Raw genomic sequence first — 13878 nt, forward strand, 5'->3', positions numbered from 1 at the left:
TTCAGCTCTTCTGCATTGTTGGGTCTGGCATATCGCATCTTCCTCTTCACAATACCTCATAGATTTTCTATAGGGTTAAGGTCAGGCAAGTTTGCTGGCCAATTAAGAACAGGGATACCATGGTCCTTAAACCAGGTACTGGTAGCTTTGGCACTGTGTGCAGGTGCCAAGTCCTGTTGGAAAATGAAATCTACATCTCCATAAAGTTGGTCAATAGCAGGAAGCATGAACTGCTCTAAAACTTCCTGGTATACGGCTGTGTTGACCTTGGACCTCAGAAAACACAGTGGACCAACACCAGCAGATGACATGGCACCCCAAACCATCACTGACTGTGGAAACTTTACACTGGACCTCAAGCAATGTGGATTGTGTGCCTCTCCTCTCTTCCTCCAGACTCTGGGACCCTGATTTCCAAAGGAAATGCAAAATTTACTTTCATCAGAGAACATAACTTTGGACCACTCAGCAGCAGTCCAGTCCTTTTTGTCTTTAGACACTTCTGACGCTGTCTGTTGTTCAAGAGTGGCTTGACATAAGGAATGCGACAGCTGAAACCCATGTCTTGCATACATCTGTGCGTAGTGGTTCTTGAAGCACTGACTCCAGCTGCAGTCCACTCTTTGTGAATCTCCCCCACATTTTTGAATGGGTTTTGTTTCACAATCCTCTCCAGGGTGCGGTTATCCCTATTGCTTGTACACTTTTTTTCTACCACATCTTTTCCTTCCCTTCGCCTCTCTATTAATGTGCTTGGACACAGAGCTCTGTGAACAGCCAGCCTCTTTTACAATGACCTTTTGTGTCTTGCCCTCCTTGTGCAAGGTGTCAATGGTCGCTTTTTGGACAACTGTCAATTCAGCAGTCTTCCCCATGATTGTTTAGCCTACAGAACTAGACTGAGAGACCATTTAAAGGCCTTTGCAGGTGTTTTGGGTTAATTAGCTGATTAGAGTGTGGCACCAGGTGTCTTCAATATTGAACCTTACAATATTCTAATTTTCTGAGATACTTAATTTGGGATTTTGTCAGTTATAATCATCAAAATTAAAAGAAATAAACATTTGAAATATATCAGTCTGTGTGTAATGAATGAATATAATATACAAGTTTCACTTTTTGAATGGAATTAGTGAAATCAACTTTTTGATGATATTCTAATTATATGACCAGCACCTGTCCTGTACATTGTTAGACACTGATGGAGAGACTCAGGAAAAAGTTACAACATTTAGAATGAAACTGGACGTTTCTGGATGGTTAATGGATACATTTATGTAGTTGCTGTGGAGTTGATTCAACTCATCCACTAGCATGTGCCGTCATGTTCATCTTTTGTGCAAAACCCGTATGGACGCCCACTATACATTAGCGTATGTATAAAGAGCCTGATGTAGCTCCTGATGGAAAAGACTCACATTCTGAATGGCATGTGTTCCTCAATACTGCTGCATTAAACCTTTATTGATGAGAAATTGACAATTTCCTCCACTGAATAGAGCAGAAGAGAATCCTTAAACACAACACTAAAGTACTTCATTCTTACACGAATGTCTCTGCGCCTTTAAAACAGCAGAATGACACATAAATAAATAAAAGTGACAGAGTCAAGTCAGTGTCAGATTGCAGTAATTGATCATTGTAAGTAAACACAACTACTTTAGTCGCTGAAATAAGACATATCACACCTTGACATCCTATCAGCTTCAAAAACAGATAAAAAATAACACAATCAGAGGATGCACACTTTAAAAGTCAGTTATACTTTAATACAGAAAAGAGAGGAGAGTTGAATATTCAAATAATACAGCAGTATTCTCCTCAGATTGAATGAAAAGCCCAGTGTTTTCTGTCTTGGCAACAGCTTTGATTAACAATTCTTTTTTGTGGGATCCAGAAATCTGTTCAATGTCATAACATTAATATAATATAACTGCAGCCCATAATTAACGATACACTCTGTACTAATGTTTGGCAAGGGATTAAGGTGTGACTGAAAAAGCTTCAGTACCATTTTTATCAGCTAATAAGTACATAAATCAAATCTATACCTAATAATTTAAACAAAATTAGGCCTTGAAATAAATCAGAGCATTTTCTTTCTCATATATGCCTATTTACAAATTTCATAATGCAATTCATACAACAAAAAACAACCCAAAAAAGCATTTTCAATATATGATAACATTATTAGGATCTGTTACATTTATTGAGAGGCGAAAAAGTGTAACAGATATTAAGGAAAAACTGTCTGTCCATCTGTAGAATAAATTAAAAGAAATCTATAGTTCGTCTCCATGCTATTTGTACAATCATAATTCTTTTTCTTTTTTTTTTATTAAAAGAATAATTCGCTCAAAAAAACGAAAAAAAAAAAATCCTTTTTGTCCTTTTAGGAGCTTGATAGAAATATGGTCACTATTAACTGTTTATTTACTGTATATTATATATATATATATATATATATATATATATATATATATATATATATATATATATATATATATATATATATATATATATAATATTAGCGTTGTCGCATGATTACTAGCGATTAATCACATCCAAAGTAAATGTTTGTTTATATAATGTGTGTACTGTGTATATTTATTATATTATATATATATATATTTATATATATATATATATATATATATATATATATATATATATATATATATATATATATATATATATATAAAAATACACACACATACATGTAAATATTTAAGATAAGATTTTTTTTTATTTTATTCATATATATATATTATATATATATATATATATACACACACACACACATATGTATATATATATATATATATATATATATATATATATATATATATATATATATATATATATACACACACATTATATGTATAAAATTTATATCATATATACATATAAATATTTTATATATAAATATAATATATTTTGTTAAATATATACATGCTGTACTGTGTATATTTATTATGTATATATAAATACACACACATGCATGTATATATATTTAACAAAATATTATTTTTATATAAAATACTTATATTTATTTATACATGCTGTACTGTGTTTATTGATTATGTATGTGTGTATATATATATATTTTTTTTTTTTTGTATTTATTTAATAATTATATACACATTATGTAAACACAAACTTTTATTTTGGATGCTAGTAATTGCGATTAATCGTTTGACAGCAGTAATATATATATAAAATTAAAAAACTGCTGTGTGAAGAAAAAAAAAAGGGAAGGAAGAAAATTGAATGATAAGCACTGTAGAGGTGAAGACTGCGCTCTACACAGTTCTGACCAGGTCCAGATAAAATGTCCTGAAAGTCTTCTGATTTGCACCTAAAAATCATGATTTCTAATAAAAAAAAAAAAAAAATTCTGAAGACAAGATGATTCTCATGACCTGCAGAATGTCTGAGAATGAGTGACGCTCATGAAGCATGTGAGAATGCTTCATTCTTCCGCTGAATAAAAGACTTCCGATATTCCCATCAACATGGGAGACGGAGCTAAAGATGCTTCAGACCCCTGTGGGAAAAACAAACAAGCTTTACAAACTTTTATAAATGATTCATCATGGATTGTCAGCCATTGATGGAGTGTTAAAGGAGCTTTAAAATGAAGGTTATTCTATTATGAGGGTTTCTATGTGGCTCAGTGATGGTTAGATCTAGAGTTAGATTCACTCACTGGTGACGGTTGAGTATTTCCAATCTTACATGTTCCCATGCCTCCGTCTCGGGCGGAGCTCGGCTCTGGGTCTCCACGGCCTGCTGTTTGTGATGGGGCCTCTCTGGATCTCTCTGTGCGTCCTTCTCCATTGTCTGTCACCTGTGCTCCACAGGGGGGGAAGAAAACACACAATACACACTGAGGATGATGCGCACTAGGCAGGCACAGGGTCCAAGAAAAGAGACACTGCTGGTTCTGTTTCATACGCATAAATCACAGGAAGAAGACACAGGATAGAGTGTCTCACTGTACTCCCACAGACAGACACTCACTCATTATTAATTAACAATAACAACAACAGTTTAACTAAATATGATTTTAAAATAAAACAAATTTAAAATGGATTTTTTTTAAATAAATTACACTTTACTACAAATTACTACATCCGACAGGCTCAAACATTTGAGGTCTTCAAATCTGGCCTAAAAACAGTCTGGCGTTCGATGCCATGTGAGAGCTGCTTTCTTTTACTGTTTTATTGTGTCCTAAGTGTTTTTTCTTTTATGGTGCTGACTGCTTGTATTAATGAATATGTTTTCTTTGTATGTACAGATACTTTGATAAACACTTGTTGTTTTAAAAAGTGCTTTATAAATAAACTTTGACTTGCCACTACTTTTCCAAAGTTTGGAGTCAGATTTTTAAAGATGTTTTTAAAAGAAGTCTCTTCTGCTCAAGGCTCCAATTATTTAATAAAAATACAGTAAAAAGAGTAATATTGTGAAATATTATTACAATTCAAAATAACCATTTTCTATTTGAATAGTTGAAATTTTATATATATATATATATATATATATATATATATTTATATATATATATATATATATATATATATATATATATATATATATATATATATATATATATATATATATATATATATATATATATATATATATATATATATATATATATATATATATATATATATATATATATATATATATATATATATATATATATATATATATATATATATATATATATATATATATATTTATATATATATATATATATATATTTTTTTTTTTTTTTTTTTTTAAATGTAATTTATTCCTGTGATGCAAAGCTGACAATCACAAACATTTCTGATTATTAATACAGAAAATGTGATAATTTTTTTCAAGATTCTTTGATGAACGGATAGATCAATAGAACAGCATTTATTTTAAATAGAAATGTTTTGTAACATTATAAATGTCTTTACTGTCACTATAATTTAATCCACCCTTTCTTAATAAAAGTATTGATTTATTTAAAATATGTATATAGAGATGTGTGTGTATATATATATATATATATATATATATATATATATATATATATATATATATATATATATATATATATATATATATATATATATATATATATATATATATACACACACACACACACACACACGACTCCAAACTTTTGATTGGTAATGTACTGTCATGATCACCAGTTGGAGTGCCCTAGTTAGCCACTAGAGGGAACTCTAACACGGACTATTGTTTCACCTCACTTGGACTTCGTTTCCCATAACCCACTTCCCGGACTCATTATCCATTCATTGCACCAGCTGTTTTGAGTTTTTTTTCATTAGTGTCTGTCTATTTATACTGAGTTTTTTTCTGCCTTTGTTTGTGGATTGTTAATTTGTGTTATGTGCACTTTTGTATCCCTGGTTTTCTGTTGTGGTTTCCTGTTTAATGTGGACTGTTCTGTGGAGTTTGACCCTTGCCTGTTTCTGGAATACGATTTTGGTTTGTGCTATTAAAAGCTGCGCTTGGATCTTACCATCTCATCTTTGTGCATTACGTGACATGTACAAAGTAAATTAAATATATTAAATAATCAAGGCACAATTTTTCTCTATATGAGGAGGGATGAATAATATTTGACAAGGACGAATAATATTTGATAATTTTCATTTATATGCAACACATTTGTTGCGTCCCAAATGACGCACTATACACTATGCACTTATACTCTATGTACTTATGCACTATGTACTCATCCGTGTAATGTGTTATTTTGTCATTCAACATCGGAGTCTAATAGCCCCTTCCCCTCCAATACGTAATTAAAGCTGCGACAGTCGAGTGCATGAAGTGTCCAACATTCCACACTTCATTTTTCCCGTTAATTTAGTGCATCATCCAGGCATTTAAGGTGCACTTTTTATTTTTGCAATTTACAGTGTGAATGCATTACTCGCACTATTTATACTTAAAAACATCATTGAATAGTGAATAATTATGCACCTATTGTCATAAACAGCATTATTTACATACACCATCAGTCAAAAGTTTAGACACACTTGACTGAATCTTCTCATAAATGTTTCACATGATTTAAAAAATAAGCACACAAAAGCTTCTACTCGAGACTGTTTTGATGGTACCGAAGGCCAAACATACATTGTGTACGTTGACAGCACACACACAGGGCCCCATCACTAAACACGCTCACAGTTGACCCCGGTGACACGACAACAAAGACGAGTAGACAGGTCAATCCGGGACATAGATTAATGTGCCATGTGCGTCAGTACATTGAGTGCACACACAGCCATTACAATGAGAGTCATCCAACTCCCAATATTAATTTACCAGCACCGGCTTGAACAGGGTGTATTTCACAATAGATTATTTACTTACACAACAACTGTAATACAATGAGGCTACAAAAGGTGAGCCAAGTATTGATTGCAGCACCCAGAAGACCTTTCAGGTCCGGACTCCACCCTCACGGTATTCGCCCATCTCACTGCACGGTTCATGCATGCCATGTGTCCGGATTTGAGTGAATCTTATCAAATCTGTCAGACTCGTGACATGATCAAATTTTACGCCCAAATCAAAGATTGAAGTCCAGTAACAAGTATGCAAATATGCCAACATGGGGCCTCATTTTTAATTTTGCAATTTGTTACAGTGACATTTTGGGTAGTACCTTCAAGTAATCTGATTGGCTATTGCATCAGCACAGAAAACAGTAAGTGTTTTTGTTTTAAAAAAACAGGTAACTGAAATAAACATTTATGTATGTTTACATATTTTTGACTCATAAATGCAATTCTCCATGCTACAAGATGCTGAAAAACCAGCAAAATGAAATGCATCAGCCAAAAATGTCTATCTAATGCATGTCCAAATAGACCAATAACTTAAAAAAAAAAAGAGCACAAACAGAACTTGTTCAAAGATTCTGCTCTGTATTACAGTAATGAGAATCTATTGAAAATCACAACTGAGAATAATAGGAAAAATAAATCAAAAAGGACACATTCAAATGAATTATAGTAAATCTGGATGAAAAAAACACCCCCAATTGTCATGAAAATAATATATTTTCAAAGCATTGTAAAATATAAAAAAATGAATAAACAATAGTGATAAATTAAAAAATAATTATATTTGTAATAAAATTTTATTTTCTTAAAATAATTATGAAAACAATACATTTTCAATGCAAAAACAGGTTCACAATTTGTGTTACAATTTATAATAAAAATGTTTGTTTCCCTAAAATATTATTATTATTATTATTATTACTATTATTATTATTATTATAATACAAAAATTGTTATCGAAAAGATCCACATAAAAACCAACAAACTGTTAATGTGACCTGGACATATTTTAAAAATAGTTTTTCTTAAAAATATAATACAAATGTTTGTTTCCCTAAAATATAATAATAATAATAACAACAATAATAATACAAATACTTCAAAAATTATAAACGAAAAGATTCACACAAAAATAGTTTTTGTTAAAAATATAATAAAAATGTTTGTTTCCCTAAAATACAATAATAATAATAATAATAATAATAACAATAATAATAATAATACAAATAATTAAAAAATTATTAATGAAAAGATTCACACAAAAACCAACAAACTGTTGATGTAACCTGGACATATTTTAAAAATAGTCTTTGTTAAAACATATAATAAAAATGTTTGTTTTGCTAAAATTAATAATAATAATAATAATAATAATAATTTAAAAAATTTTATCAAAAAGATTCACCCAAAAACCAACAAATTGTAGATGTGACCTGCACATATTTGTGCAAGATTTGGTAAAAAAAAAAAAAAAAGGCAGTTTGTACTCACAGTGTTTGTCGGCGACTCTGGCGATTCTGTAATGGATGTCTGTGCTGTGAGAGGCTGTGTGCGTGGTGACTGCCCCAGGGGATGATGGGAAAGAGACTGGGACCTCTTCACGGCGGAGGACACGGCCTGAGCGAAGCGAGAGGGCGTTGAGGGCGAGTACGGTTTGGGCGCTGCAAAGCTTCTCAACTTCTCCAAACTCAGTGAAGGCGTGGGGTTCGTGGGAAGACTCTTCTGATGGGTCAGAAAGCATGACGGCGGAAATCTAGAAGATTCAGGCCGCGGTCCGTCTACCTCTGCATTTTGAGGTAGAGGTTTATCACTCGCTCTTGCATTTTCCTCATCTTCCCATTGGACTGGTGGTGGTGGAGGAGGGAAGTTGTCCAGCGGAGGAAATGTTTCTGACTTCGGGCTGCTTATGGCTTCTTTTGGACGGGTTGCAGGACTGCTACAGCTGCTACTGCTGCTGCTGCTACTGCCGACGCTCGCTCGCCGCACGACCGCGGAGGATACGTAATCCCCGGGGGTTCGCTTGTGCTGCGGCAGGCGGAAAGATGCTGGTTTGGGTCTTGTTGCGGGTGGAACTCTCTTGTCTTTGACAATGGATTCGCTTCCTTCTTCTACAGGGGACGAAGCGGTTGCTGGAGGTGACATACAAGGACTAGTTTGCGCAAAGACGTCCTGATGGCCGTTAAGAGCAACTGTGCCATTAGAGACAGACTTTGCTTCACTTTTGCAGTCCACATTAGGCTCCAGAGTCAACTCGACCTCAAAGAAACAGAGCTTTTCTAGAGACTTCTGAGGCACGATGGTGTAGGTGGTCATGCCCACTTTGGGGATGTATTCACGGGTGAGCTCATTAGACGGTTTGGGTTTGGGTTCGGCATCTACAATATACTGTACGCTTCCTGCTTTAGAGGCTGCTGTAGATGTCAAGTCCTTCGATGGTTGGATCGCAGGTGATTGTGGTTCAGGGACGTGCAGCTCTTCTGTGGAGGTGGCCATGTCTCTCTTTAGTCCCGCTGGGGACGTGGACGGGGCCGATGAGGGCTCAGTGCATAAGCTCGATGGCTCTTTAGAGGGTTTCTGGGGCTCTGCCTGCATTTGTGTCTGGGTGTGAGTAGAGATGACTGTATTAGGGATAGTTTCAGGGATCTGGTCCTCAGAGGGAGTTGAACGGCTGGGCTCAGGGGAAGCCGCGACCGTATCAGAATCAAAGAAAGTCTGGATGCCGCATTCGGATGTTTGAAGCGTGTTGATCAAAGATGCAGGCTTCTCAGTGGTGCTCACAGAAACCTCTTCCAGAACAGGGACACTTTCAGATGGCTGAATCGCCTCTTCTGTCTTTTCCACCAGGGGCTCTACAGAAAGAAAAAACAAAGTCATGCATCGAAGCCTTTCATTTTGTCACTAGTTTTACTGGGATTTGTAGCCCATTCCACATCAAACAATGCTTTCTTATGACTTTTTTATATGGATCATCTCATGAGAAATCAAATGTTCCTGAGAATTACTGAGATTAAAGAGTTCATAGTACTACAGTAAATTTCAAAACTCAAAACTTCAGTCCAACCAGAGCATTTATTGAAATTAAGCTTAAAAAATCATTCATTCTGAATTTAAAATTGCATAAAGTACACTAAAGCAGTGGTTCCCAAACTTTTTAGAGTGACGTATCCCATGAGGCATTTAACATCTTTTCCACTTAGATTGCAGTCACACCTTTTCCATTAAGGGACAATATTTGCCCCATTAAATTGATTTTCCAGTGCACCTTTTTCACCTTTATAAAATAATAATGGTTGAAATAAAAAATGTTCATTAGAGAAATATGCAATGATGGTAAAAATGAAGTGATACTTTTTAAATATGAAACTAAATCTGCCATTAGGTGGCGGTAAGTCACTGTCTTACTGAGCAAATCATCGAGTCATTCAGTCATTCGGTAACGAAGCAAGTGGCTGACTGAATCACTGACACTCATGATTCATTCACTTTTGTTGGAACTATTATTTTGTTGCAAAAAAGAGCAAACGATACTGCATTTAAAATGTACATAACTTAATATTACACTTTTGTTTGTTGAACTGTGACATTATAAAATCAATGTCACATTTGCAATCATGTGGATATTTGGGAAAAATGTATTATTGCTCATATAATATATTATCAACATTACAAACCAGAACTCACAAGGGGTATTGCATGTCATGTATTTGACCTTTTATGGCATTTTTCCTGTTATAAATGCTCAGGTTAAATGTTATTTTAAGGTGGGGTATAATTAAATGAACAGCAAATATTTTGCATTTTGTTTGCGTAGCATCTCTGTCACCTCTCGAACCCAGTTTGGGAACCACTGCACTAAAGCAAAACATTGAGTAAAATCTGAGGTGTTGAAGCTTACCTTTCTCTTCTGACAAGATATGAGAGCTTGCGGTCTGCTCCAACTTCATCTCTCTATTCATTGTGCCTTCAGCTATTCTGTCAAGGGTAAAAACCATGTAATGTTTAAAATACATTTAATGAAATAAATGAACTACAATTCGATACAATTCAATTGGGTGTAACGATGCATTGTTATACTGAGATATCACAATATAAAAATGTGATGATATGTATCGCTGATGTAAACGATATGATTCACGATATACAGTTAGATTTATCCAAGGCTCAGCTTACTGTATTTATAAGGTATAATTCACCCAAAAATGTAATCCTGAGAGATTTCTGTCCCACCAATTAAATCCCATTCCTCTGAAACTTAAAAGATCCAAAAATGTCATAAAGGCATCAAAAAAATATTCAATCGAGCGGTCTAATTCAAATCCAAGTCTTCTGAGGGGAAACAATGGCTTTATATGATGAACAGATTTACACCACGCATTTACTGTAGTAAACACCGACATTCAAATGCTTGCATGACACAAAAAACAACAATATGAGAGCGAGTAAATGCAGAATGTAAATTTTTGGATGAACTAACCATTTAAAGTTTGGGAATATTCATTCTGACACGCTTTCTTGTGATTAGAACTGTGATTGATTGTGTTGATCATCTGAAGTGTGATCAACAGAGATTTCAGCACAAACATTTAAATCACCTCATCACGTTTAGTTTTAATAGTATGACTGTTCAAAACATTTTAGATGGTTCATTCCTATATGTATAGTGCATTAAAAGCAGGAGATGCGGGACAGGAGTGTAAAAGAGATCCAACGAATATCTGCATTGAAAGCGGGAGTACTGTACGAGGAAAAAATAAAGAAGAAAGTTTACAGAGTGACATTACTACATTAAACTACTATATATAATGTTGAATATAATTGGGGAATATTTGTGGGTCCTGATAATAAAATACTATTATTATTATTATTATTATTATTATTATTTTAATAAAACACTCAAAAAAAAAAATGCTGGGTTAAAAACACCACAAGTTGGGTTGAAAATGGACAAACCCAGCAGTTGGGTTAAATGTTTGCCCGTCATGCTGGATAGTTTTATTTAACTCAACTATTGTTTAAAAATGACTATATGTCTGGCTTAAAAAGAAACAGAATAGCTCAGAAATTAAAAATCAGACACATAATTACTAGAGGCAACAGTAATAAGCAATGTAATAAATGTTTATTGTTTAATTATTATTCAAAAAAATATATTTTTTATATATATAAAAAAAAAAATAATTGTTAAATGTAGCTGTGTGGTTGACTGATTATTTTCCTAAATTTAAAATAGTTTGCATTGACAGTGTTTGTTATTGTGATTATTTGATACGCCTAAAGCCCAATGGGTCAAATTTGGCCCTAATTAAGGGTTAAAATTGAAAAAGTGGATATTTTGGTGTTACTTATAGCAGTAATTTAATGCATAGTTCATAATTTTCGAAAGAAGAAAATGGTTCTTGGGTTCTCCAGGGTTAAACTTATTAATAAATGTTCATTTCCAACATATTTTACCAACACATTTAATCCACCACTGAGTTAAAACAACCCAATTGCTGGGTTTGTCCATTTTTAAACCAACTTTTTTTATATAACCCAGCATTTTTTAGAGTGTAATAAAGTAATAATAGTAAGAAAAACCCTTTCTTCTTTTTTTTGGCTTAAAATATCATGATAGAATCATATTGTGAGTTCAGTATCACAATTTGTATCGAATTGTGACATGAAACAACCTTAATTTACATACACTAAAAAAGTTGGGTTGAAAATGGACAAACCCAGTGATTGGGTTGTTTTAACCCAGCAATTGGGTTAAATGTTTGCCCACCCTGCTGGGAAATTTATTTAACTCAACTATTGTTTAAAAATTACTATATGGCTGTCTTAAAATGAACCCAAAATAGGTTGCAAATCAGACACATAATTACTAGAGGCAACAATAATATTCAAAAGGAGAACATTTATTAATAAGCAATTTAATAAATGTTTATTGTTTAATTATTATTCATTAAACATAATAAATGTTAATATCCAACATACTTTGGGTTCATTTTAAGCAAGCAATACAGTAATTTTTAAACAATAGTTGGGTTAAATAAAACTACCCAGCAGGTTGAGCAAACATTTAACCCAACTTCTGGGTTAAAACAACCCAATTGCTGGGTTTGTCCTTTTTCAATCCAACTTGGGTTGTTTTTAACCCAGCATTCTTGAGAGTGTACATTTATAAAAACAAACCTAAATCTACTTTAATGAGAGGATCTCTAGCTTTCTTTGGCTGACTGCAAGGCTGTTCTTTCTAGGTGTCGTTACAGTGTTCTGACAGGTTGCTGGTCTCAGATTTTTGAACCTGCCACTGAATATAAATGAAAACACTGTGCAATTAGCTACTCCTGTACATACTCTGCATCTGTGGACAGGTCACATGATGGATTGTCTCTGGCCGTCCCACTGTCCAGAATCTCAGAATCCTGAGAAGGAGACGCTGTCCCAGCTCGGCCTGAGTCCAGAGAGATGTCTGCGGACAGGTTGAGGCTGCTGTCGTCCTCCAGGTGCTCCTCCTCCACGGTGCCTGTCACATTCACTTCTTCCTGTTCCTTGATCTCCTCCAGAGGAGACTCCAACACTGGTTCTGCAGTGTAAAACCATGAGAAATGCTTAAATATTACAAAGAGCAACCCAAAAACTTATTCACAGCAGCACTGAAGCAGGGATTTCCACATCAAAATAAAGTGATGCCCATTCTCATGAAGAGGCAGCTGAAAGAGAGAGAGATGAGGCATATCCAGTGTTAATATGGATCCTCTGCTCCTCAGACTGAGCGAGTGCCGTTAATTAAGACGTCTCACTTCTCTCGCCTGATTCAGCTCTTCAATCGACCTCTCTGGAGACCAGCGAGATAGAGAGAGCTGTCTCTGTGATCTCTCCCAGACATTTAGATTCAAAGCCCTTCTGTAGCTGCTCTTCTATCTCTTCTACATGCTGAGCTCTTTTTTATGTGTTTCTGGCCCTTTATAAATTTACTTTCTTTCTCAGTCATTAGAACTTTTGACTGTAAGCATAAAGAGTAAAGCGTTCACCAGCCAATCAGTGTTGACTTGACCCTGCATTGGGGAAAGCCTTGTGAAACTCAATGCAGTTCAGCAAAAGTTGCAAATACACTTGTAAGAAACACAACTAAGTGAACGATCCCTGCTGGGTCTCAGGAGGCTGTCTTTGTATAGTTATGAACAATGAGAAAAGTCTGCCTGCCTGATTTCGGTCCTTGATTAGACAGCACTCGCACTCCTGATCTAGCTCTTTACTTCATGGCAGACCCACATTTAACAAAACAGTGTATTTTTATGAGTGATTTCAGAGAGAAGTTTTGTCTAAAGACGTACACCCCATCAACACTGCTTGAGCAACGTGCTGAACACTTAAAATCAACAAAGCTTTATAGCAGAAGAACAGGGCTGCTTTTGTTGCATCGCCCGCTTCCAGTGTGAAAACTGATGAAAGATTGCATTTGTTTCATGGGTCAGAAAACAGAATGAAGCACCAGGTCATTTTGATCTTTTAAAAATAC

At 34.3% G+C, this 13878-nt stretch overlaps 1 protein-coding gene across 8 annotated transcripts in view; it reads right to left on the reverse strand.

Annotated features, from left to right (window-relative positions):
• Positions 1 to 3040: 3040 nt before the first annotated feature.
• The window catches only part of cobll1b (cordon-bleu WH2 repeat protein-like 1b), an 89150-nt gene continuing 78312 nt past the window's right edge, over positions 3041 to 13878 (reverse strand). For 7 of the 8 annotated variants that reach the window (XM_067409982.1, XM_067409984.1, XM_067409978.1 and 4 more), the window contains 5 exons: positions 12714 to 12942; positions 10270 to 10346; positions 7866 to 9223; positions 3710 to 3850; positions 3042 to 3547 (listed from right to left, as the gene is read on the reverse strand). In XM_067409982.1, the coding sequence (XP_067266083.1) occupies positions 3473 to 3547; positions 3710 to 3850; positions 7866 to 9223; positions 10270 to 10346; positions 12714 to 12942 (1880 nt within the window). In that variant the 3' untranslated portion in view covers positions 3042 to 3472. Of the gene's footprint in view, positions 3548 to 3709; positions 3851 to 7865; positions 9224 to 10269; positions 10347 to 12713; positions 12943 to 13878 lie in introns of all 8 variants that reach the window. The other variant, XM_067409980.1, reaches the window with a different exon arrangement.

This window comes from Chanodichthys erythropterus, chromosome 14 (genome assembly GCF_024489055.1).
Source record: "Chanodichthys erythropterus isolate Z2021 chromosome 14, ASM2448905v1, whole genome shotgun sequence".
Lineage (NCBI taxonomy): Eukaryota > Metazoa > Chordata > Actinopteri > Cypriniformes > Xenocyprididae > Chanodichthys > Chanodichthys erythropterus.